The sequence below is a fragment of the Chanos chanos genome, chromosome 1, assembly GCF_902362185.1.
Source record: "Chanos chanos chromosome 1, fChaCha1.1, whole genome shotgun sequence".
NCBI classification, from domain to species: Eukaryota; Metazoa; Chordata; class Actinopteri; order Gonorynchiformes; family Chanidae; genus Chanos; species Chanos chanos.
The window spans coordinates 46,183,001-46,207,176 of record NC_044495.1 but is presented as its reverse complement, the minus strand read 5'-3'; the positions used below and the strand labels follow the sequence as shown (position 1 = coordinate 46,207,176).

The 24,176-nt window shown below is 43.8% G+C and overlaps 1 protein-coding gene across 1 annotated transcript in view; it reads left to right on the top strand.

Annotated features, from left to right (window-relative positions):
* Nucleotides 1-24,176, top strand: part of kntc1 (kinetochore associated 1) — a 42,808-nt gene that overhangs the window by 8,612 nt on the left and 10,020 nt on the right. The window contains 25 exon segments of the mRNA XM_030794489.1: nucleotides 360-479; nucleotides 874-1,017; nucleotides 1,487-1,582; nucleotides 1,781-1,884; nucleotides 2,459-2,561; nucleotides 2,765-2,899; nucleotides 4,215-4,334; nucleotides 4,466-4,538; nucleotides 4,657-4,724; nucleotides 8,149-8,447; nucleotides 9,543-9,715; nucleotides 10,049-10,146; nucleotides 12,423-12,567; nucleotides 12,813-12,869; nucleotides 13,074-13,237; nucleotides 13,350-13,454; nucleotides 13,613-13,741; nucleotides 16,091-16,207; nucleotides 16,667-16,776; nucleotides 17,741-17,975; nucleotides 18,634-18,723; nucleotides 18,969-19,137; nucleotides 19,627-19,685; nucleotides 19,941-20,157; nucleotides 20,365-20,438. Of these exon segments, the coding sequence (XP_030650349.1) occupies nucleotides 360-479; nucleotides 874-1,017; nucleotides 1,487-1,582; nucleotides 1,781-1,884; nucleotides 2,459-2,561; nucleotides 2,765-2,899; nucleotides 4,215-4,334; nucleotides 4,466-4,538; nucleotides 4,657-4,724; nucleotides 8,149-8,447; nucleotides 9,543-9,715; nucleotides 10,049-10,146; nucleotides 12,423-12,567; nucleotides 12,813-12,869; nucleotides 13,074-13,237; nucleotides 13,350-13,454; nucleotides 13,613-13,741; nucleotides 16,091-16,207; nucleotides 16,667-16,776; nucleotides 17,741-17,975; nucleotides 18,634-18,723; nucleotides 18,969-19,137; nucleotides 19,627-19,685; nucleotides 19,941-20,157; nucleotides 20,365-20,438 (3,204 nt within the window).

Below are 24,176 nucleotides of genomic sequence, written 5' to 3'. Positions count from 1 at the left end.
ACAAGAGAGCTCTCTAGACTGTGGTTCCCACACCGTGCTAACAGTCCGAGAACAGCCACTTTTCTCCTGGGAGAGTTTCACAACATTTATGTGCCTTTTTAAAAAAATAGAAATGGGTAGACAGTAGACATTAGCTTCACAGCGTCAGAGTGGCTCCATTTCACTATATTTGACTTAAATTGAATATTCCCTATGTGCGTGTGCCTGTCTGCGTGTGTGTGCATGCGTGTGTGTTTGTGTGTGCGCATGCCTCCGTATCGGTGTCTTTGTGTGTGTGTGTGTGTGTGTGTGTGTGTGTGTGTTTGCATGTGTGTGCCTGTGTGTTTGCTTGCATATGTGTGTGTGCGCTTGTGTATCAGGCAGAGGACAGCAGGTCTGAGGAGGTGGAACGGCTGAAGTCTCTGGTGTCTGCTCTAAGGCAGCTCTGTGACCTCTACACCAAGTACAGCTGCAGACTCTCCCTGTCTGACTTTGAGAAGGTACCAAAACAATGCCAGATGATACAGTATAAAAACAGTGAACCCATGTCACACACAGAGACAGGTCACAATCACAGTACTCAGGTCAGAGCAACTACAGAGAATGGGCCTGTTCTTTGGATTTAATGTTTACACAGTTGTGACTTTTGATGTGTTTGGTTCTCTATTCCGTTAAATTAAGTTGTTTTGCTGTTGTCTTAGTCTTACAGGAAGCTCTCTCTCTCTCTCTCTCTGCCTGCATGTGTGTGTCTATGTGCACATGTGTGTCTGTATGTGTATGTATGTTATGTTTGGGCCTTTGTGTACGTGCTGTGTGTTTGTGCTTTTGTATGTATGCACATTGTTGGGGTTGTGGGGTGTGTGTGTGTGTGGGTGCGTGTGTGTGTGTGTGTAGGGCAGTACTCGCAGTATGGCCTTCCTGATGCTGGATAAGATTCTGGCCCCTGAGTTGATTCCCTCTGTGATTGACAGCAGTGTTCGCCCTTATGCTCTGGAGAACAGACTTGACCTGGACCACACCTTGCTGCACTACATTAAGGTCTACCTCTCCCCCTCTCTCTTTTTCACTCTCTCACTCTCTCTCTCTCTCACTCTCTTTCATTCTCTCCCCTCTCTTTGTCTCTTATTTCCTCTAGCTCTCTCTCACTCCCTCCCTCTGTCTCTCACTCTTTCTTTGTCTCTCCTTCTCTCTGTCTCTCTTACTGTCTTTCTCTCAGTCTTCCCAAGAATCAGACCCTCGCACCTTAGATCTCTGGCATAAATCAACTTTAATGCTCCCTCCATACTGCTGTGAGCTGTTCGTTAGACCACTGCTGTGAGCTGTTCATCAGGTTCATAAATAAAGAGAAACCTGAGTGATCTAAGTTGTCACTCAGTCTGAGTTCTCTCTAAGTGATTTGTCTTTGTAGTGGAGCTGAAATCAGAGGTTGGCATTGTTACTGTGGAGTCCAGCTGATCTCTGTGCTGTGGACTGATGCGTCCAGTCTCTGTTCTCTCTGTTCTTCCAGGACCTGCTGGAGTGTTGTAGTTCTCAGACCACCACTCTGTTCACTGAATGGGAGGCCAAGGCTGTGTCCGTGCTACGCTGTATGACTGACACCAACGTGAGTGTTTTAATATTCATGCAGATAATATATGAAATATCAAATAGTTAATATAGATTCCATAGGTCTAATGTGTCTATAGATCCTGTCTGTTTTAAGTCACTGTGAGAGTCTGTGTGATTAATTGGTAAAGCAAGCATGGAGGTACTTGTTTGACTTTGTCTCTACTGTCTGTGTGATTGTGTGTCTGTGTGTTAGCTGGTGATGGACGCTGTGTTGGAGATCATGTATAAGGCCGTGGTGCCCTGGAGTGACACTGTGGAGAAACTGGTTCAGCAGCACCTGGAGAAAGATCACCCCAAGTGAGTCTGGCAATCTGAGCTCACATCCATTTCACCTCCCTTTCACACAGTGTCCATCAGTCTGAACACACCTCCACTTCACCTCCCTTTCACACAGTGACCATCAATCTAAGCTCACATCCACTTCACCTCCCTTTCACACAGTGACCATCAATCTCAACACACCTCCACTTCACCTCCCTTTAACACAGTGACCATCAATCTGAACACACCTCCACTTCACCTCCCTTTAACAAAGTGTCCATTCTGAATTCTGATACACACACAAACATTTATAGACACACACACACACACCCCTCTAGTGTACACATAAAAGAATAGAAGTACATATTATATGTGCAATTTCTAAGTTAAACAATCCTCCATCTGTCCTCATGTTCAACTCCCCGTTTAATTTTTTTTCTTCCCTCACTACTTGTTGCTATCTCGTGTGATTGACACTGGTACTTCAGAGATAAATAGTGACTGACTGTGATTAAGTGACTATGAGATCTGTCAGGCAGCTGTACTTAAATCAGTGTCTTTGGTGTAAGTCAGTATGACAGAGTGAATGACTGTGTTTTCACGTATGCAGGCAGGAGCTACTGAGAGAAAGTTACCGTCTTATGGAGATGAAGAAGCTGCTGATTCGCTATGGCATCCGTAACATCACTCTCTCCAACTCTACTAACGTTATGGTAGGTGTTGGAGTTGTGTGTAGGTATAGTGTATAGGTGGGGATATACCCACCCCCTCCCCCAAAAACAGTGCTTATTTATTTAATAGTGTCTTTGGTGTGTTTGCCCTTCGTGGCTATTTTCTCAGTACTGAGAACCTTTATAAATGGACTGATTTGTGATGCTTCCCGGTAATTGTGTGTGTGTGTGTGCGTTTGTTGTAGATGCTGGTAAGACACATTCTGAAACAGGACTTGGATACATCTCTGGAAGATTCTCTGAATCTGGCTCAAGCTTATAAGCTTCACCCCTCAGAGATTCACCATCTCTACAGCATTCAGCTTCTGGAGCAGGGCAAGGTATACACACACACACACACTTGTACCTCCATCTTTGTGAGGACACTCATTGACATAATGCATTCCCTAGCCCCTTACCCTAACCTCAACCATCACAACTAAATGCCTAACCCTAACCCTTACCCTAAACCTAATTCTAACCTGAACCCTAAAACCAAGTCTTAACTGCCCTTTGAAAAAGCAGCCTTTTGAAGATGTGAGGACCATCCAAAATGGCCTCACTTTCCCAAAATGTCCTCTCTCCCAATATCTAAAACTCCAACTGGTCCTCACAAGGATAGTTGTACAAGTACATACACACACACACACACGTCTCTACAGCATCCAGCTTCTGGAGCAAGGCAAGGTACACACGCGCACCCACGCACACACAGAAATTATAGCACAGTAGACCAAGCAAAGGAAAAGAGTTAAGTATTGGATACTCTCTGAAACCTTTGCACAGTCAGCGTTTCTCTGATGTTTGTGGCTGCTTTCTAGTACTTCACTAAACTTTTTTAAGCTACTTTAGTTTGAGGTGTTCTCAAAATAAACATCTCATTCTGAAATCAAACATACTTTGAGGAAGCAAACACAGGCAAACTAATTGCCAAACCTGATTGCAGCACAGAGAAGCAAAGACTTATATTGAACTCTATGGGCCAATGCGCAAACTAACCAAAGCAAACTAAGACCGAACTCTATGGGTCAATGTGTGTGTGTGTGTGTGAGTAAGTTGGAGAGGATCAATGGGCACACACTGACTGTCCTGTGCATCCTGTAGGTGTGTGAGTTATATGGTGTTTTTAGGGGTAGAGAGGGGCCGTTAGCTGTCTCAGCACTGACAAGTCCCTGTGACGCTGGTTTCCACTGTAAATATGATGACTGAGTTGTTGTTAGGTTCCCTGTGTACTGCTCTGTGAAAGGTTGGGGTGAACAGAGTGGGGAGCTCCGGGTCAGGGTTAGGGTCATTCCAGCTTTGGTGTGGTTACACATCCTGTGATCTGTCAGTGAGAAAATCCAGGCTACGTAACAGAGGGTGAAGTTTAGACGAAGAGTATGAGTTCAGAGGTTCAATCAGTAGTCATCGTGCTTTTGTTCTCCAGTTGGTAAAAGGTCATGCAAAGAGGAGCAAGACTGTGCTAAGTGAAGTGTGAACAGGAACAAAAGTGTTGATGACAGTCACATGTAGCTCCATAGTCTTTGTGTTACTGAGAACTACAGAATCTATTATTCTCTCAGAAACCACTGTCCAAAAATGTCTAAAACAATGAATTGTGGGTTAATCTGTAGAGTGTGTGTGTGTGTGTGTGTGTGTGTGTGTGCGCGTTGGCAGAGGGAAAAGTGTATGTTGGTGTTGAAAGGACTGTCTCCATTAGAAGCTGAGTATGTGATTAAACGTCTTGCTGTCTGGGCCAGACTCCTGCTCCAAGACAAGGACCACATCTCAGAGGAGGTTAGTGTGTGATTGATGAAGTACAGCCTCCCCACCCTTCTCCCCTCCATAAATCAGTTATATCAATGGAGAAAAGTCTTATCGTTACAATTGTAGGTTTGTGATTCCTGTGGTCGTTTGTGTTTCAACAGCAAAAGCAGCAGCGGATTCTGGTGGCCCAGGTGATGGTAGAAGCACTGAGATTCCTACTCAGCATTCAGAGAGGTCAGGAACCTCTGTAAAACACACTGAAGTAAACCTGCAGTCAAACCAGGTCCAGTCTACTCAGTATGTGTATGTGTGTTTGTGCCTAATTATGTATGTGTCTTTTTCCCATTTACAGACGATGCTTTTAAGAGAATGGAATGTGAGGAAAACCTGAGGATGTTCATGGCCATAGCTCACTTACAGGTAGGGGAGTCTTTGAGAGCTGGACCAGGGTTGCATGAACAAACATATCACCCAAACTTTAAAAAAAAAATACCCTGATGGCTAAAGTTTGTTATCTTCACGCCTTATAAACGGTTTACTCTCATGTGTTTACACTGAATATGTACCCTGGTATGGGCACGGTCTTTATTACAATACGATAATACGATATGATTACTGTAAGCCCGGTTACGCTGAAGTTAGGTTTTATCAATATCAGATCGCTTTCACCTAAGGCGTTGCTTGTTAGTGACCTGATCAGTGATCTTAGCCTTGACATGATGGGTTTGTGTGAAACTTGGTTAAAGCCAGACGTTTTTCTCCCTTTAAATGAAGTTTCACCCCCTAACTATTCCTTTTCCTGTGCTGCTAGGGCAGCAATGAAAGGTGGGGGTGTAGCTCTAATCTATAATACTAAATTTACTCCTAACACCCTTAGTTTACCTAATTTTGACTCTTTTGAGTTGCTCTCTGTGAAGCAATATGGTACTGCCTCAACTTTTCTCATAGCAGTGCTCTATCGTCCCCCGGGGCCCTATAGTCAATTTCTAGATGAGTTTTCTGAATTTATCTCTGTTATTCTTACTAGAGTGGATAAAATCCTGATCTTGGGGGACTTTAATATTCACATCAATAACAATTCTGATTCACTTGATAAAGCTTTTACAACTATCATAGACACTTTTGGCTTTAACCAATATGTCCACGAACCAACTCATCTCAGTGGCAACACTTTAGATCTTATTCTAGCTCGCGGACTAGATATCTCTCACGTTGTCGTCTCTCCTTACTCCGCTGCCCTCTCAGACCATTTTCTTATTACTTTCCAAGTAACTCTCCAGTTGACTCCAATTGTCTCTACCACGGTTCGTAGCTGCTGTCGCGTTAATGCTTCCACCACTGCTGCGCTCGCTGATCTGCTTCCTACTGCTCTCAACTCTTTCAATGATCAGCAGAGATCTTTGAACGACTTGACGGACAGCATAAATTCTACCCTTCGTAATGTACTAGATATGGTAGCACCATTAACTATAGAAAATAGTCGTAAACACTTAACACCTTGGTTTAATAAAGAAACCCGCGCGCTGAAGCAGTTGTGTAGGAAATTGGAACGAAACTGGCAGGCAACCAAACTAGAGGTTTTTCGCCTTGCATGGCACGACAGCCTGATAGATTATAAACGCGCTCTCTACGCAGCCAGATCCGCATACTACTCGAAAATAATTAATGTTAACAAAAATAACCCCAGGTTCCTTTTTGATACAATATCTTAACTTACCCAGAATCACTCCCCTCAATCTAGCCCTTTTACCGCAAACGATTTTGTTGAATTTTTCTCGCAAAAAATAGACTTAATTCGTAGTAATATTCAAATTAATTTATCAAATCAGACTGCCTGCACGCTCTCTGTTACTGCGCCTAAGATTGGTCAGGATGTGCAGCCTTTAACTCAATTTAACCCTGTCTCTCTAGACGCGCTGTCCAAATTGGTGCACTCTGCTAAACCAGCCTCTTGCCTCCTTGATCCCCTACCTGCTAAACTTTATATGGAGCTTTTCTTGGTTCTTGGCCCAACAATCCCAAACACTCTAAATATGTCACTTAAATCTGGTATTGTACCCTCCTCTTTTAAAACAGCCGTGATCAGGCCTTTACTTGAAAAACCAAATCTTGACCCTGAAGCCTTAAATAATTATAGGCCGATCTCTAATCTCCCATTTCTTTCTAAAATACTTGAAAAAATTGTAGCTGCTCAGCTGATAGCCCATATGTCCTCTAACAGTCTGTTTGAAATATTTCAGTCAGGCTTCAGGTGTTTTCACTCTACTGAAACCGCCCTTACTAGAGTAACTAATGATCTTTTATTAGCCATAGATGCTGGTGCTACCTTTGTTCTTATTCTGCTTGATCTGAGTGCAGCGTTTGACACGATCGATCACACTATATTGTTAAAGTGCTTGGAAAACCAAATTGGCATTCGTGGCCTGGTGCTCTCTTGGTTTAAATCTTATCTCTCTGAGAGAAAGCAGTGTGTTCACTATAATAATGTGACCCCTGAATACCACAAGTTTAACTATGGTGTTCCTCAGGGATCAGTCCTTGGCCCTCTTCTATTCTCTATTTACATGCTCCCTTTGGGTGACATTATTCATAGTTACAACATTAACTTCCATTGTTATGCTGACGATACTCAGATTTTCTTACCTATCCAGCATAATGACCGCTCTGAATTGGCTAACCTTGAGGCATGTCTTTGTGCTATTAAGGGTTGGATGTCTTCAAATTTTCTGATGCTTAACGCAGGCAAGACTGAAATGCTGGTCATTGGTCCCCCTACGCATAAGCATCTTTTTAGTGATCTAACTGTAAATTTTGACTACTGCATCATCTCTCAAAACTCTTCAGCTAAGAACCTTGGTGTGATTTTTGACTCTAGTCTCTCGCTAGTCACTCATATCAAGAACACAACCAAAACTGCCTTTTATCACCTCCGTAACATTAAAAATTAGGCCCTCTCTACGTATGGCGGCTGCAGAAACCATTGTTCAAGCATTCGTCACGTCTCGCCTCGATTACTGCAATGTTCTTTACTCTGGCCTGCCTGCCTCTAGTAACAATAGTCTTCAGCTGGTCCAGAATGCTGCTGCTAGAATTCTGACCCGAACGAAGAAGTTTGATCACATTAGCCCTGTCCTGGCTTCCCTTCATTGGCTCCCAATTCATGCAAGGGCAGATTTAAAGGTCCTCTTATTAACATATAAAATTTTACATGGGCTTGCGCCTTCCTACCTGTCCGGCTTAATTACACCCTATAACCCACCTCGCACCCTGCGCTCTCAAGATTCTGGATTATTAGTCATTCCAAGAGTTAAAAAGAAGTCCGCTGGCAACCGAGCCTTTTCCTACCACTCTCCCTTCCTTTGGAATGGTTTACCTAAAGAAGTTAGAGAAGCAAACTCTCTCAATACCTTTAAAATAAAACTAAAGACTTATCTATTTTCTCGAACTTATGCATGATATAATTTTGATTTGACTTTGTTATAGACATGTAAAGCCCTTTGAGACTATAAATAGTGATATTGGGCTCTAAATAAATATTATTATTATTATTATTATTATTACAATACGAATGTATGTTAAGAACAGACAATATTGTTTGTTTGTTCCTGAAGTATTTTTTATAAAATAATGATAAAACAGAAATTAAATAATATATTTTAGCACATAATTTCTGTTGCAACTTTATCACATTAAAATGTCTACAATAGTATTTATGGGAGATTGAAATTGTTTGTTATGTTATATGTTATAACAACAGAAGCGGCAACACAAATGGCAAATCTAAAGCATATTTAGAACCAAGTAACTTTTTGTCTTTCCTTCCCAACCCCGCCCCCCACTCCAGGAGGACTTTGACATCTTCCTGACCCCTGAGGAGTACGACGACCCTGCAGTAAGACGGCAGTTTAACCAACAGCTTATCACAGCTTACCAGAACACCCAGGCCTGGCGGCATTCTGGGAAACGTAGTTCTGGAACACCGACCGCCAGTGAACCCGATGCCAAATACAAAACGTTGCCGACAGAGGCTGGTCTGCACAGACTGGCCAGACAGCTGCAGAAGACAGAGCAGGAGCTGTGGGCAGACCTGGCCCTCAGGGCACTGGACGCAGGCAACGTGGAAAAGGCCCTGAAGATCCTCAGGTAAGAGACAGAGATGGTTATGAGCAAGCAGAGGAGTGAAGCTCCCCTGGTTTTGATATGAGGTTGGGATGGGAGAATGCTTATGGTTTGTTATCAGGCCATTGATGCCAACTGGAGAAATAGAGCAGTGTGTGTGTGTGTGTGTGTATACAGTTAAGCCCAAATTATTCATACCAATGCCAAATTTGAAAATTTGAGTGAATTTTTATCTGACCAATAGGTTTCATCTGGGTGGAAATGACATAAACAAGTGACAAAAGACGGTAAGACATTGTGTCAGAGATGTTAATGATAAATTTTAACTATTTCTATGTTTGTTTGTTTTTTTTACTTTAAATGTCATATCAAAAATTATTCATACCCCTTGAAGTTGTTACAAATGTTTGAGAACGTGCAAGCTCCCATACCATTCCAGATGGTCCTGGTAATTTCTACCATGTTCTAGATCATTCTAATCAACTACAAATTGAGAACAGCTCGTGCAGTAGTTCTCTAGGCAATTATTAGTCCAAAAGAGTGAGGCCCCCCAGTTGCACATTGTGGCGTGAGGACCTCCGGTTGCACATTGGAGAAGTGGAGTCCTCCTTGGTCGACATCCATGGTTGATGAGAATGCTCTACAACTCAGAAATTACCAGGGCCATTTGGAATGGTATAGGAGCTTGCATTTTCTCAAAAATTTGCTACACTTTCAAGGGGTATGAATAATTTTGGACAATGTAAAAAAAACATAAATTATTTCTATCATCAACATCTCTGACACAGTGTCTCTTACACAATGTCCAAATTTGGCATGAGTATGAATAATTTTGGGCTTAACTTTGCATATATATGTACATATACATATATAGATATAGATATATAGATATAGATAGATATAGATTGTTGGATTTGATTGGATTTGAGCTTAGTAACATTTAGGTTTAAAGGTTAAAGGTTGTGTTTGATTATGTCAAAAGCAGCACCTTGACACAGACTGAATCACTGACTCCAACTTGTACACCAGGAGCCCAGTGAATGAAGTCTTGCCTGACAACCCCAAATCACTCTCCTTATGTCCTTCTCTTTATTTCTCTCTCTCTCTCTCTCTCTGTAGTGAGTTGTATGAGCACCATCCTAACTCTGAGACCGGCAGGGTGCTCCACAGGACGGCCCAACGTCTGTGCCTGATGCTACAGGAGAATGTGCCCATGGTGTTGCCTGACAGAGTCAACCTGCCCGCTGTCATCCACGGACTGGCATGCCAGGCCATTACCATCTGCCACAATGGTACTCACTCAGGGCCTCTCCGCTTTGTGCCACCCTCACAGGGTTGACCCAGTACAGTGTCCGATCACGAGATTAAATTAACGGTTTATATGGAAAGTGCCGGCAAGAGTTTCTGTTTATTAATCGAGTTTCAGTTGCTTTTAGGTGTCAGATTTTTCTGCTTTTGTTCTTTGTGTTCTTGCCTGTGATCAAAGTAGAATACAAGTGTTGAATGTGTTTGCGGGCTAAAAGTGTGTGTATGTCTGTCTGTCTGTCTGTCTGTGCATCTGTGTGTGTGTGTGTGTGTGTGTGTGTGTGTGTGTGTGTGTGTGTGTGTGTGTGTGTGCTCGACAGATCTGCTGCTGGACGGAGTGGAGCTGTGTAAAAGCACCAGAGGAGCTGCAGACGTGTACAGACAGTGTCAGTTTGATGACTGTGGATTTGTAACCAGGGTAAAGTTCTGACTGACATTTGTTGTTGTGGGTGTTTGTGTTGGAATTTGTTTTCAGAGACAGTCAAGGAAACGGTGTTTTACCCTGACCACATTTTCACAGGTTCACTTTTATCATTCTCTGTAATCTTCTCACTTTTGTAGCAAATATTTCACTGCATACTGCACTCTCAAACTTGTCTTTATTTAAAAGAGGAACAGCTGCCACAAAAAAGGTTGGTATGGTCCCTGTTAGGCCTATGTAAAGTGTAAAAAAAAAAAGAATGCATCTGTGAAAATGTGAAGAGAGAAAAGGACCGCTGCAAGATTTTAAGTCTTTCAACTGTGCACAGTTTACTGTAGTTCTGGAGTGTTATTTCCCTTCTGCATATTCTGTGTTGGAAATATTACTGTGAAATATAAATTGTGAACTTCAGCTTTTATGTTATTACTGCGTAGTGCAAATTTACAACGTTGTGGGCTAACTTTGTGTCCCTTTTCCTTGACAAAAGATATTTTTACCCTTTTTTTTCCAGACAGCTGCACAGTTGAAAGACTTAAAATCTTGCAGCGGTCCTTTTCTCTCTTCACATTTTCACAGATGCATTCTTTTTTTTTTACACTTTACATAGGCCTAACAGGGACCATACCAACCTTTTTTGTATGCTGTTCCTCTTTTAAATAAAGACAAGTTTGAGAGTGCAGTATGTTTAGGTGTGCAGCGTGTGTTTGGGAGTGCAGTATGTGTTTGGGAGTGTAGTGTGTGTTTGGGAGTGCAGTATGTGTTTGGGTGTGCAGTGTGTGTTTGGGTGTGCAGTACATGTTTGGGTGTGCAGTACGTGTTTGGGTCTGCAGTACGTGTTTGGGTGTGCTGTACGTGTTTGGGTGTGCAGTACGTGTTTGGGTGTGCTGTACGTGTTTGGGTGTGCTGTACGTGTTTGGGTGTGCTGTACGTGTTTGGGTGTGCAGTACGTGTTTGGGTGTACAGTGTGTGTTTGGGAGTGCAGTGTGTGTTTGGGAGTGCAGTGTGTGTTTGGGTGTGCAGTGTGTGTTTGGTTTTACAGTGTGTGTTTGGGTGTGCAGTGTGTGTTTGGGTGTGCAGTGTGTGTTTGGTTTTACAGTGTGTGTTTGGGTGTGCAGTGTGTGTTTGGGTGTGCAGTGTGTGTTTGGGTGTGCTGTACGTGTTTGGGTGTGCAGTACGTGTTTGGGTGTGCTGTACGTGTTTGGGTGTGCTGTACGTGTTTGGGAGTGCAGTACGTGTTTGGGTGTGCAGTACGTGTTTGGGTGTGCTGTACGTGTTTGGGTGTGCTGTACGTGTTTGGGTGTGCTGTACGTGTTTGGGTGTGCAGTACGTGTTTGGGTGTGCAGTACGTGTTTGGGTGTACAGTGTGTGTTTGGGAGTGCAGTATGTGTTTGGGAGTGCAGTATGTGTTTGGGAGTGCAGTGTGTGTTTGGGTGTGCAGTACGTGTTTGGGTGTGCAGTGTGTGTTTGGGTGTGCAGTACGAGTTTGGGTGTGCAGTACGTGTTTGGGTGTGCAGTACGTGTTTGGGTGTGCTGTACGTGTTTGGGTGTGCTGTACGTGTTTGGGAGTGCGGTACGTGTTTGGGTGTGCTGTACGTGTTTGGGTGTGCTGTACGTGTTTGGGTGTGCTGTACGTGTTTGGGTGTGCTGTACGTGTTTGGGTGTGCAGTACGTGTTTGGGTGTACAGTGTGTGTTTGGGAGTGCAGTATGTGTTTGGGAGTGCAGTATGTGTTTGGGAGTGCAGTGTGTGTTTGGGTGTGCAGTACGTGTTTGGGTGTGCAGTACGTGTTTGGGTGTGCAGTACGTGTTTGGGTGTGCAGTACGTGTTTGGGTGTGCAGTGTGTGTTTGGGAGTGCAGTATGTGTTTGGGAGTGCAGTATGTGTTTGGGAGTGCAGTGTGTGTTTGGGTGTGCTGTACGTGTTTGGGTGTGCTGTACGTGTTTGGGTGTGCTGTACGTGTTTGGGTGTGCAGTACGTGTTTGGGTGTGCTGTACGTGTTTGGGTGTGCTGTACGTGTTTGGGTGTACAGTGTGTGTTTGGGTGTGCTGTACGTGTTTGGGAGTGCAGTGTGTTTGGCTGTACAGTGTGTGTTTGGGTGTGCAGTACGTGTTTGGGTGTGCAGTGTGTGTTTGGGTGTGCAGTGTGTGTTTGGTTGTGCAGTGTGTGTTTGGTTGTACAGTATGTGTTTGGGTGTGCAGTGTGTTTTTGGTTGTACAGTATGTGTTTGGTTGTACAGTATGTGTTTGGTTGTACAGTATGTGTTCTTAACGTGCAGGACTCCGCCCTGGGAGGGGAGCAGGACGACTACACAGAGTCCATTGTCCATGAGGTCTTTAATGAGGACAGTATCGTACTGGACCCAGTCTCTGTTCTCCCAGTCCAGTACAAAATCACCACTGGCCTGCTTCCCCTCTCTTCAGGTTGGCACTTGGTACCACCGTGAACAAACCTTCTCTGACACACACACACGTTTATATATATATGTGTGTGTGTGTGTGTATATATATATATACACATACATACACACACTTATATATAGAAAACTGAAAACCAGGCATGTCACGAATAACTATTGTGTCACAGATGTTGACAGTGTAAGACTCCTCTTACACTGGCAGGCAGTATTGTGCTTTGATCCATTTTATCGTATGTTTTTTCTCTGCAGATACAAAGTTTTATCCTCTAGACTTCTCCTGCTTGTCTAACTGTGCCTCTCAGGAGGGTAAGAGAAAAAATATTCCCATCACTTAGCTGCTAACTAAAGTCTCTTTCTACACGTCTTTCTCTCTATACATAAACATGGGGAAAAGCAGTGATGTTTGTGTGTGTGGGATAAATATGGAGAAAAGCAGTGATCTTTGTGTGTGGGATTTGAGGCTGTTAGGGGTGGCTTTCCCCTAATGAGACATTTCTAACCCCTCTCTAGGCACGGACTTTGTGGGGCCCTTGCTGGCCCCCATGGGGGTGATGCTGCAGTCTCTGCAGGAGTGCAGTCAGCTGGAGCTGGCCCTCAGACTGCTGGTGGACTCCTACTGCAGTATCATGCAACACTTTGTCTCCAACAACATGGACATCACCCTCAGCACAAAGGTGCGACCCACTCACCATCTGGACTCCTCCAGACACATTCAGTCGTCTGACCGCTCAGTCACCTCACCTTATCATTCGATTTTTATGTCTGTTTGTTTGTTTTCTCTTTCAGCTTCGTGATAAAAATGACCTTCTCAGAGACAAACAGTACGTTACCATGGTGCAGAAGACAGCTCTGTCGTCCATCAACACTGTGGTGGTCTCGTTGTTACACAAGGCATGAAGACAATTTTACAGTTTTCACTCATATACTCAAATACAATCCCTACACTGTATTCTCTGTGTGTATACATACCTGTGCACCTGTACACATGTGTGACACACTGAAGTGAACTTGGTTGAAGCGTGACACTGGTGTGTTGCTGACTGGTGCAGGTGCTGAACTGGCGAGTGGTGGATTGTGACTTGGCTATTGGCCTGTGCACTCTGCTGTCCAAAGCCGAGGTCTCAAACATACTGTGGAAGATGATAACCAGTGCTTGGCAAAACTACGATAAAATTATGGTAGGCACGATTTTGGCCTCTGCTCTTGTGTTTTGACTGACTGAAGACAGTATTAGATAAATTGACCATTACAGAGTAGGCATTCTAGCAATAGGCCCTTTCTGTTGTCATTTTTTGCTTGGCAAGGAACTGATAATACAGAAGTTTCAGTGACTCACCTCCATTTAGATCACTCACCTCAGACTGTACTGTAAAGAAAGCTGTGTGTTCATTGCAAATGTAACTCTGCGTGTGCATAAATGTAAATGTAACTGTGTGTGTGAGTGTGTGTGTGTGTATTATGAGTGTAGCAGTGTGTACATATATTGTGAGTGTATGTGTGTGCATGTATTTTGGGGGTGGGTGTGTGTTGTTAGTATAGCAAAGTGCAGGTGTTAAGTGTAGCAGTGTATATATGTATTGTGAGTGCAGATGTGTGTATTAGGGATTCAACGGCACTGTGGGCCCACGGTTCGGTATGTATCACGGTGTTAAGAAAAAATGAAGACATCACCCTTTAAACAGTGAGCTCTTTATTTTGCCTATAGACAAATAAAACTTCAGAAGACTCCATTCAGAAAATGGCAGCATGACTGACTGGGTCGACAGTGGCAAAGCAATGCTTGCAGACTGTATTTTGTTTGTTTGTTTATGGTCATTGTATTGAACACTGAATCCAAAATGTTCCCACACAGCAGACAGACAGAGTATTAGGGCCACATTGAGGGAAAGAAATCTGAGATCTCGAGAATAAGAATAAGGAATAAGGAACTTGGAGCATCTTGTGAAGTTATGCTTCAGTATTTCATAAAAACGATGCCTGAGACAAACAGCAGTTTCCAGAAACAGGCTCAGGCTGCCATTAATGTTCTCTCACCCCTTTTGTTGGTTGCTGGTATTATATTTTCCTAAAAATTGTTGGTTTCATTCTTTCTACAATTTATTCTCGTAATATTTTATATTTTTGTTTCTCTTAATATTAGGACTTTATGCTCGTAATATTACAGCTTCTCTCTTGAAATATTATACTTTATTCTCATTAAACTACAACTTTATTCTCATAATATTATGACTTTTTCTCAATTACGACTTCATTCTCGTAATATTACAACCTTATTCTCAAAATCCCCGGATTTCTTTCCCTCAATGTGGCCCTAATACTCCATTGTAGATTTGAAAGACGGCAGAACTTCTTCAGATTTGCATCTCTCAGTCTCCCTAGCATCCACTATTGTCACACTGGCCTGAAAGAATATTTGTTTTTAGTTTCCCCTCTTCTCCAGCTCGTATTTGCATACAGAGCACTGATAGGCTCCAGGGAAATTCTGATAGGCTCCAGAGATGTTCTTTAGATCTCAAGGTACAACGTGCATGTAGTCTACAGCGCAATGAGCAAGTTTTGGAAATTATAGGAAAATGACAGGCGTGTCGTAATGCCGCGGTTCATGTGTGCGTATTGAACCGTGGGGGTCATACGGAACAGTATGTACTGAGAGTGTGTGTGTGTGTATGTATGTATTGTGAGTCTATGTGTTTGTATGCATTTTGAGTGTATTTGTGTGCATGTATTGTATGTGTGTGTGTGTGTGTTGTGAGATTATGTGTGTGTGTATGCATTGTGAGTGTCTGTACTCTGTGTGTGTGTGTGTGTGCGCGCATATATATATTGTGAGTGTAGCAGCGTGTGTGCATTGTGAGTGTCTGTATTCTCTGTGTGTGTGTGTGTGTGTGTGCATATATATATATATTGTGAGTGTAGCAGAATGTGTGCATTGTGAGTGTCTGTATTCTGCGTGTGTGTGTGTGCGTGTGTGTGTGTGTGTGTGTGTGTGTGCATATATATATTGTGAGTGTAGCAGAATGTGTGCATTGTGAGTGTCTGTATTCTCTGTGTGTGTGTGTGTGTGCGTGTGTGTGTGTGTGTGTGTGTGTGTGCATATATATATTGTGAGTGTAGCAGAATGTGTGCATTGTGAGTGTCTGTATTCTCTGTGTGTGTGTGTGTGTGTGTGTGTGTGTGTGTGTGTGTGTGTGTGTGTGTGTGTGTGTGTGCATATATATATATTGTGAGTGTAGCAGAATGTGTGCATTGTGAGTGTCTGTATTCTCTGTGTGTGTGTGTGTGTGTGTGCATATATATATTGTGAGTGTAGCAGAATGTGTGCATTGTGAGTGTCTGTATTCTCTGTGTGTGTGTGTGTGTGTGTGTGTGTGTGTGCATATATATATTGTGAGTGTAGCAGAATGTGTGCATTGTGAGTGTCTGTATTCTCTGTGTGTGTGTGTGTGTGTGTGTGTGTGTGTGTGTGTGTGTGCATATATATATTGTGAGTGTAGCAGAATGTGTATGCATTAAATTGTGTCTCTCAGGCAGTGGCTGTGGTTGGGGCCCATCTTTGCTCTCTGTATAAGGACGACCAGGAGAGGAGGAAGTTCCTGTCTGTCATAACAGATGCAGAGTGGGGCATCGAACTGGGAAAGCTCGGGGTAAGTGGGACAACTGGGATCCAATGCACTGTGCACATGTCTTTAAAACATATCACAAATGTCAGCCCCACCCCCTGTGTGCAGTCATCTGAAGGAGATGGTCACTCTTTTTATTAGTCCATTTTTAAAATGGGCTTTTCCAGGGCAAAAAATGTTGTTTTTGTTTTTTGATGATTACATTTGAAATCAACTACGTTTGTTAATGAGAGACTTCTGCAGGTTGCCTGAGTGAAATTAGCTTACATCCTGTCTCAAAAACCAATAGTAACAGGTACTTAAATACATGATGTTTAAAAAATGAATATGGACATTCACTGCTGACAGAAAAAGTGCACTTATCACAAAGTGGTGAAAATTTGGTGAACTTCCCTGCTCCCTCTCCTTCTCTCGTTCCCCCCCCCCCCCCCAGAGAAATTAAGGTAGTAGTTCCAGATTTCTAACATTTGTCATCTCTCCCAGGTTTCCTTCCAGTCTGTGTTCAGACAATGTGCAGAAACCAAAAGAACTCTGATTCCCACTCTGGTGAAGAACAAACACATTAGTGCTGACCTCATCATGCGATACTGCCGGTGAGTTAGAACCAGTGCTCCCATACAGACACCCTTCACTCTGCCTTATTCCCCCAGGAACGTTCCAGTGAAGTGGCTTTGGATTAGTTAGAAATGTCCAGAACATGTTTAGGGAAAGTACTGCACTCTTTTTGGAGGAAATTGGATGTGTTCGGTAGGCTCTGGTGGTTAGCATCCTCAGACAGAAATAGCAAGAGTTTTGGTCCCCACCGTGTGGCTTCTCTGTCACTAATTTTACATCATCGTTGTCGGTTTCATTATTTATGTTTTTTTTACCTGTAAAGACCAGGGTTTGTACAGTCATGAAAATCCTGGAAAAATCATGGAATTTGAAAATGGCAATTTCCAGGCCTGATGAGATGTAAGCTCGCGCAATGCCAGAAAAATGCCAATTTAATAATGTCTGGCTCCACTTGGACAAGTGTAAGGCATGGCTTGAGAGACCAGGACTGTGTAGTAAAATGTTCGACATTTTGAACATGGGAGAGGCTGCGCTAGCTAGCCATGCTAAAGGAGCTAAGCATTAGGTTGCTGCTGCGCGTGACATCTTACTGGCATATCAGCGTTACTTGAATGAATGTTTATTTAGTATCAAACCACATAGTTTGTCATTAATTTTAGTTAAAATATACTGAGGTAAATTTCGACATGGATTTTTATTCTTCTTTTTCGTATATAACACAGGCATTTCAGAGAATATATGGTCATGAAAATTTGCTTCAAAGGCATGGAAAAGTCATGGAAATTTATTGGTAAAAATGTGTATGAACCCTGAAATACACCGTTGTCACCTTTTTGAAATTCAGTTATCACCATCAGTGGATTGCTTTTTATTTTAAATAACTTGTTGCTGTGTGATTTGTTGTTGTGTGTCCTATGTAGTATCATACAGTCTGTTTCATTAGTTTCATATTCAGATGCGTGTTTGTTTTCTCTTTTTTTTGTCCCTCTGTTTGACGAGCAGTACGTTTGGTCTGGACAGTGACTCTGCCATCAGTCTCTACATCACCACGCTGTTACTGCAGGAGGAAGATGATGAGGAGGAGTGTGAAGTCAGACCAGCGGAGCCCGCAGTGGCACAGGGGGGTGACCAGGGGGGGCTCAGTCACGAGGACATTTTGGGACATGCCCTACAGATCATCCCTCAGCTCAGCTCCACCAGAGACCTCGTCATCAGCCTCAACACAGCTCTGACCAAGGTCTGATTCACTCCGGCACGCTACTCTTCACACACAGAGTTTCAATCACTCTGCGGTCTTATAGGAAGCAGCTGGAGGTGCCATGTGTCAGGGATGACGTGCTGGCAGAGTGACATTGTGGTGAAGGTGTGAGAGAGAGCGACAGGTCACAGGAGGACCAAAAGCTTAGCTGGGAATTCAGACTCTGGTTGCTTTTTGTCGGCCTGAGAGGAAAAGAGTTGCCTGTGTAGGAAGAGACCAGTGCTGTGCTTGAACATTAACAGAGAAAATTGTCCTTAAGTAATTGTCAGATTGAGATGAGGATTCAGAGCAGGGTCAGAGAAAAGTGAGGCTCACTGCTTTGCCTTCAAGTTTCAGAGGCACAGTCTGCAGCAGTGACCTGGGTTTGAGGCTTGATTAGTAGAGTGAAGACATACAAAAACACATTTTCATTTGAGGTCTCTGTTTTGCTCCTCTGTAAGACATGGAAGTGTAGGGAAAATGAGTGAGATCATTCTCAGGGCTGTGGGTGTTATTTTCGGTTGTGTGGGCTTTTGGGGGTTTTTTTTGGCTGGATTGTGGTTTTAGTGTCTGTAGGAAATTTTAGAATGTTTTCACGATATCAATGACGTCTGCTTGTGGCTTATTGCATTTTCACATTTCTGTTCTGTTCCTGTAGCTCAACCCTTACAACTATGAGAGAATAGAGAGAGTACTTCTGACCATACAGGCAGCAGACGAAAACACCACCATTTTACCCCTGGGCCAGGTCAGTAAATGTGTCCCCAAAACGTTCAACCTCTGGGCCTTTTCTCTTACATCATATTATCAGTTCATAGAGGATAGACAGATGACAGTTGCTGTCTGTTTCTCTCTGTGTCTGTATATTTTTACTCAGTGAAACAAAGATGGTATGGTGTTGTATACAATAAGCTTACAATAAACATACAAATCCATACAATAAAGAGTCAAACTTCTATACAGTAAACAAGCCCTGGTCTCCTGTCCCCTCAGATGATGGGATTGCTTCAGCACCTGAAGTCTCACTGTCGTATATCACCCCCTACTGACCTGGAGGGCACGTACCTGCTGGAGAACTCTCTGGAACCCACGCCCCTCGCCAACAGCCGCCTGCCGTTCCACCTCCTCCTGCAAACCAACCTCTACTTCTGGAAGATCATTTGTGAGCAAGACTGAAAACTCATTAGTGAAAGGGATGTGAGTTATAAGTTAGGGCTCAAGATGCCGCTTATTTTCTCACCCGAAAACTGAGAGTAAATGCTAGTCGGGTGAATTTATCAGCTGGTGCTGCCACATTGATGGGTAGTGAAAGAGGATTTATGCAAAATCTCACACTCCTCCCAGTTTCACAATTAGACCATCACGTGGTGTTTAGACCGAAAGAACAGAATTACTTGAGGAGACAAATAAGAAAATGAAAAAGAAACTGCACCAGGTTTAAATCTGGAAGGCTTGCCTGGAGCTGGTTAAGTGTTAGCCGTAGAATACAAAAGGGTGAAATTTTGAGGTGGGAGAAAAGTAAGGAATGGAACATTTTAAATAGAATTTTATTTAATTCATTTATTTCATTGAATAATTTATTTAAACTTGTCATCCTCATTCTCTCTCACTCTCTCCCTCTCTCCTGTTCATCTCCTCACTCCATCCGCAGCTCCAGAGCTCAGTGAGGAGACCTTCCCTACACTGCTCCTCATATCCAAACTCATGAGGGTAAAGTAGACACGGCCTTAATCTGCCCATCATGTTACGCTGAAGAGATAAATCATTTCACTGACAAAGAAATCCCTGACACCCACTCTCTCAGTTTTCCTCATTTTTCCTCACAACCAGGCTGATCAGAGACAAAAAACACTCAAGTCTTCGCTGGATATGTTGAATTAATTATCACACGCGACTGCCACCGTTACTGAAATTTCAGTAGTTTATCGGCTTTCTAAACGAACAGTCGTTTTCTCTCCTGTTCAGGTGAGTCTGGATAAGCTGTACATGTTGATGGTGAATCACATCGTTGAGAGGAGCCTGAAGCCCTTGCTCCTGGAGCAGGCCAAGAGGGGACAGGGCTCGGGCGCTGGTGGGAAGACGGCCAGCGTGGTGAAAAGCATCCACACGTACGCCCTCTGCATTCAGAACCTGGAGCTGGCCGCTGCTACCATCCACAAAATCGCCCAGGAACTCCCCCCAGGTTAGCCACTAACATACGCACACACACACATGTCATCTGTCACAGGCTGCCCAAAGTATCCTAATGACCTGGTTAAGTGACATGGTTTTTATTACTCACAGACTAACTATTAAATGTTTTTTTATGGACACATGCTGAGTGCAGCCAGAAATAAATAAATAGAACTATGCTCTTTTCTCTGTATTTGTTTCCTTTTCGCCTCTCCAGGCACAGAGAAGACCACATTCTTAAAGTTCTGCTTAGAGCTTGGACACAAGCTGCTGAAATCCCAGTGTCTGGAGGTAGTGTGCTTTTTTCTTTTTTTTTTAACTGCTGGCACTAGATCACAGTTTCTCAAGCAGTGGGTTGCAGATCATTCTATAGGGGGTCACGAGACTTTCTCTGTAATAAGTACAAGTACCACTGCCCCAGAAGCATAAAAGTGTGGATTGCCTGCGCTGCCCATGAGTTCGCTTAACAAAAGGCTCAGTGCGATATTTGGGCAGCAGTGACCTCTATTGTCAGATCATATTCTTGAATATCGTATGTTGGATCATTATTGCTGTAACTTTCTAGCGCAATTTTTTTAGCTGTCCTATCACAATAATTTATCATGGCCACGAACAGCTCTTATTGTAATGGTACAACTTCAAGTTTATGTGCGACACTACGAGTCATCGTTTCAGAGCAGCAGTCTCAAGTGTCACATTAATGTGAGAAGAAAAAAATCAGTGTGCCTAATTCTGTCCTATGGGAATGGCTGTTTATTATCTGCAAGACGATGGCGGAAACCTTGTTTATTCAAGGGAACAGCTGCTCTCACTCCAAACGATGGGGCACGCCAGCAATGTTTACCCCATACCCAAGGAGCTGAGGCGCAGACACCGGGGCTGCAAAGCTGACGCTAGGTTAATGGCAAGCGGTGGTGGTACAAGCGGTACAGTTGTAGGTTAAGTGCCTTGCCCAAAGGCACTTCTCCTGTGGACGTTGTGGGAGGTGAAAGTGCTGTTCACCCACTCCCGCAGCCCACAATTTTCCTGCCCTTCCCAGGGACTGAACCAGGACCAGCAGGGACAAGCCCGCTTCTCTAACCATTAGGCCATGGCTGCCCCAAATCTGGTCCTTCTTCAGCCCCAGTACAAGCCAGGTATACAAAGGCAACCCACAACCACACACTCCTTCATGAAATGGTCTCCTGAGGCAGAGGAGGCTTTGAATCTGCTGATTGGAATGTGCTGCAAGAACCACCCAGTGAGGACATGAAGGGGGTCACACGCTGCACCACTGACTATTTAAACTTCTGTATGGAAGTTGTCGTTCCCTTGGATTACCTTGGATTGCCAGCGATGTCAAGGACCTCAGCAACAAAAAGAGGGCATTCAAAGATGGAGACCAGGCAGAGCTGAAGCGTGATTAGGGGGAACTCAAGGTCCAGCTGAGAGAGCCAAAGGAGCCATACAGAAGGAAGACAGGGCAAAAGTTGCAAGAAAACAGCATGAGGGAGGTCTGGGACAGAATGAAAATCATCGGAGAGCTGAGGAGACTCTGCCCCAGCAAAGCTGGCCCAGACAGAGTGTGCCCAAGAATGCTTAAGGCCTGTGCTCTCGAACTGGGGGAGCCCCTTCAACATGTTTTCAGCCTGTGACTGGGGAGGGTCCCTGTACTGTGGAAGACATCATAGGCACTTTTTGGCCAAACAGTTCTGGGGACTCATTGAGAGGAACTACCCACTGGGGAGCTCCCCCGAGAACTACATACCTTCAAGGGCTTTTTTTCTGTTGGCATTTACACCGCCAGTAGGAACGCTGAAGTGACGTAAACCAGCCGACAGTTGGTATAGCAACATTTATTTTCTGGTCATTCTGTTTCAACTTCTTGATTATCCCTCCACATTGCTTCGCTGTATGGTCGATGCCTAACGTAGCAAGTTGAGAGGAAATGCTAGCAAAGATTTTTATATTTCCCTTAGACATCGCATTGTATTTCCTCCGTCACATAATAGCGGTATTACTGTATTAACAATAAAGCCTGGACTTCACTGTCAGTCCATTTGTCTGTGTTTTTTTTTCTCCTATTTTTTACTGTTAAGAGCTGTTGTTTACATGGCTAACATTTTACACAGACTTTTAAAAGTGGCGGTTGCAATACACATTGCAGTACAGTTACGTCTGGACCAATCACCATACACTTATGTCACTCGTGGTTCCTCTTGTGCTGGGAGAGTACCTTCCCTGAAGTAGGAGCTAAAAAAGTCCTTCAAAACAGCATTTATAGAACTATGATCGTCCTCAGTTCCTGCAGTGCGGACACACAAAAAAGGGGATACTTCCTGCAACAGTTCTAAGAACTATGAAAAAGTTTCTCCAGTCTGAAAGTACCTCACATCTAACCCCTGTTCCCAAGAAGGCTCACTCCAGTGTGCTGAATGGCTTCAGGCCAATTGCTTTGACGTCACATATAATGAAGACCTTGGAAAGGCTGCTGCTCCATCTCCTTAGACCCCAGGTCCACCGTGCACTCGACCCACTGCAGTTTGCCTTCCAGGAGAAGGTGGTTGTAGAAGATGCCATCCTCTGTCTGCTACTTAGGGCTTACTAACACCTGGACAAAGGCAGTGGTGCTGTGAGGATCATGTTCTTTGATTTCTCCAGTGCCCTCAGCACCATCTAGTCCCTCCTACCAAGAGACAAGCTAACAGAGATGAGGGTGGACTCACACGTGGTGGCCTGGATCACGGACTACCTCACAGGGAGACCACAGTATGTCAGGCTGAGGGACTGCTCTTTTGAGACTGTGGTCAGTAGCACAGGCGCACCACAAGGGACTGTGCTTTCCCCTGTCTTGTTCACCCTTTACGCCTCTGACTTCAAGTACAACATGTCATGTCATGCCACATGCAGTACTTCTCAGATGACACTGCAGTTGTGGGGAGTATTAGAGATGGACAGTAAGGGGAGTACAGGAGCCTGGTGGAGGACTTTGTGAAATGGTACAAATTGAAACATCTGCAGCTGAACACCTCCAAGACCAAAGAGATGGTGGTGGACTTTCGGAGGCCCAGGCCCCAAGTGCAACCGCCCTCCACTGAGGGGGTCGATGTGGAACTGGTCAGGACATACAGGTACCTGGGGCTGCATGATAGACTGGGCTAGTCAGCAAACACTAACATTCCTTACAGGAAGTGGCAGAGCCAGCTCTGTTTCCTGAGGAGGCTGGGGTCCTTCAACATCTGTAGGAAATGCCTGCTGATGTTTTACCAGTCGGTTGTTGTCAGTATTCTCTTCCTTGCTGTGCTGTGCTGAGGAGGCAGTATTGTGAGGAGGGAAGCTATGTGGCTTAACAGGCTGGTGAGGAGAGCTGGCTCTGTGGTTGGCACTGAGCTGGATTCCCTTATGTCTGTGGCAGAGAGAGGGGCCCTAAATAAACTGTTGTCCATCATAGACAATGACTTCCACCCTTTTCACAGCACAATCACTAGGCAGAGGAGTATGTTCAGTGGTAGACCTCTGTCTCAGTCCTGTTCCACAGACAGACTGAGGAAGTCTTCTGTCCCCCAGGCTATACAGCTATTCAAATCCTCCCAGCCATTGTGAGGTGAAATTGACTATTAGACGTGATGCTACCCATGCTCACCTGTGTTCTGTCATTAGGCTGCTGGACTGTTGGTTACTGGCTATATTAGCCTTACGCACAATTACGTATTGTATTTCTTTACATATTTATCTCCAAATTGTATTTTATACTACTTACAGTAATTATTCTTATTATATATTATTCTTGCACTGTTAATAACCTTGCATTTGTACTACCTCCACTGGCACATAATCTATCATAGTGACAGCTCTCTGTAATGGCTCTGGTGACTAGACTATCACTTCACTTCTGTGTTTTTGTTATTCTTGTGTGTATTGGTGTTCTGTATGTGTTGTACAAGCTACTGGATGCCTACATTTCCTTTGGGATCAATAAGGTATCTATTTATCTACCTATTTATCTGGAAAAGCTTGTGAACCACATCAGTTTGTACTCTGAAGGTTTGG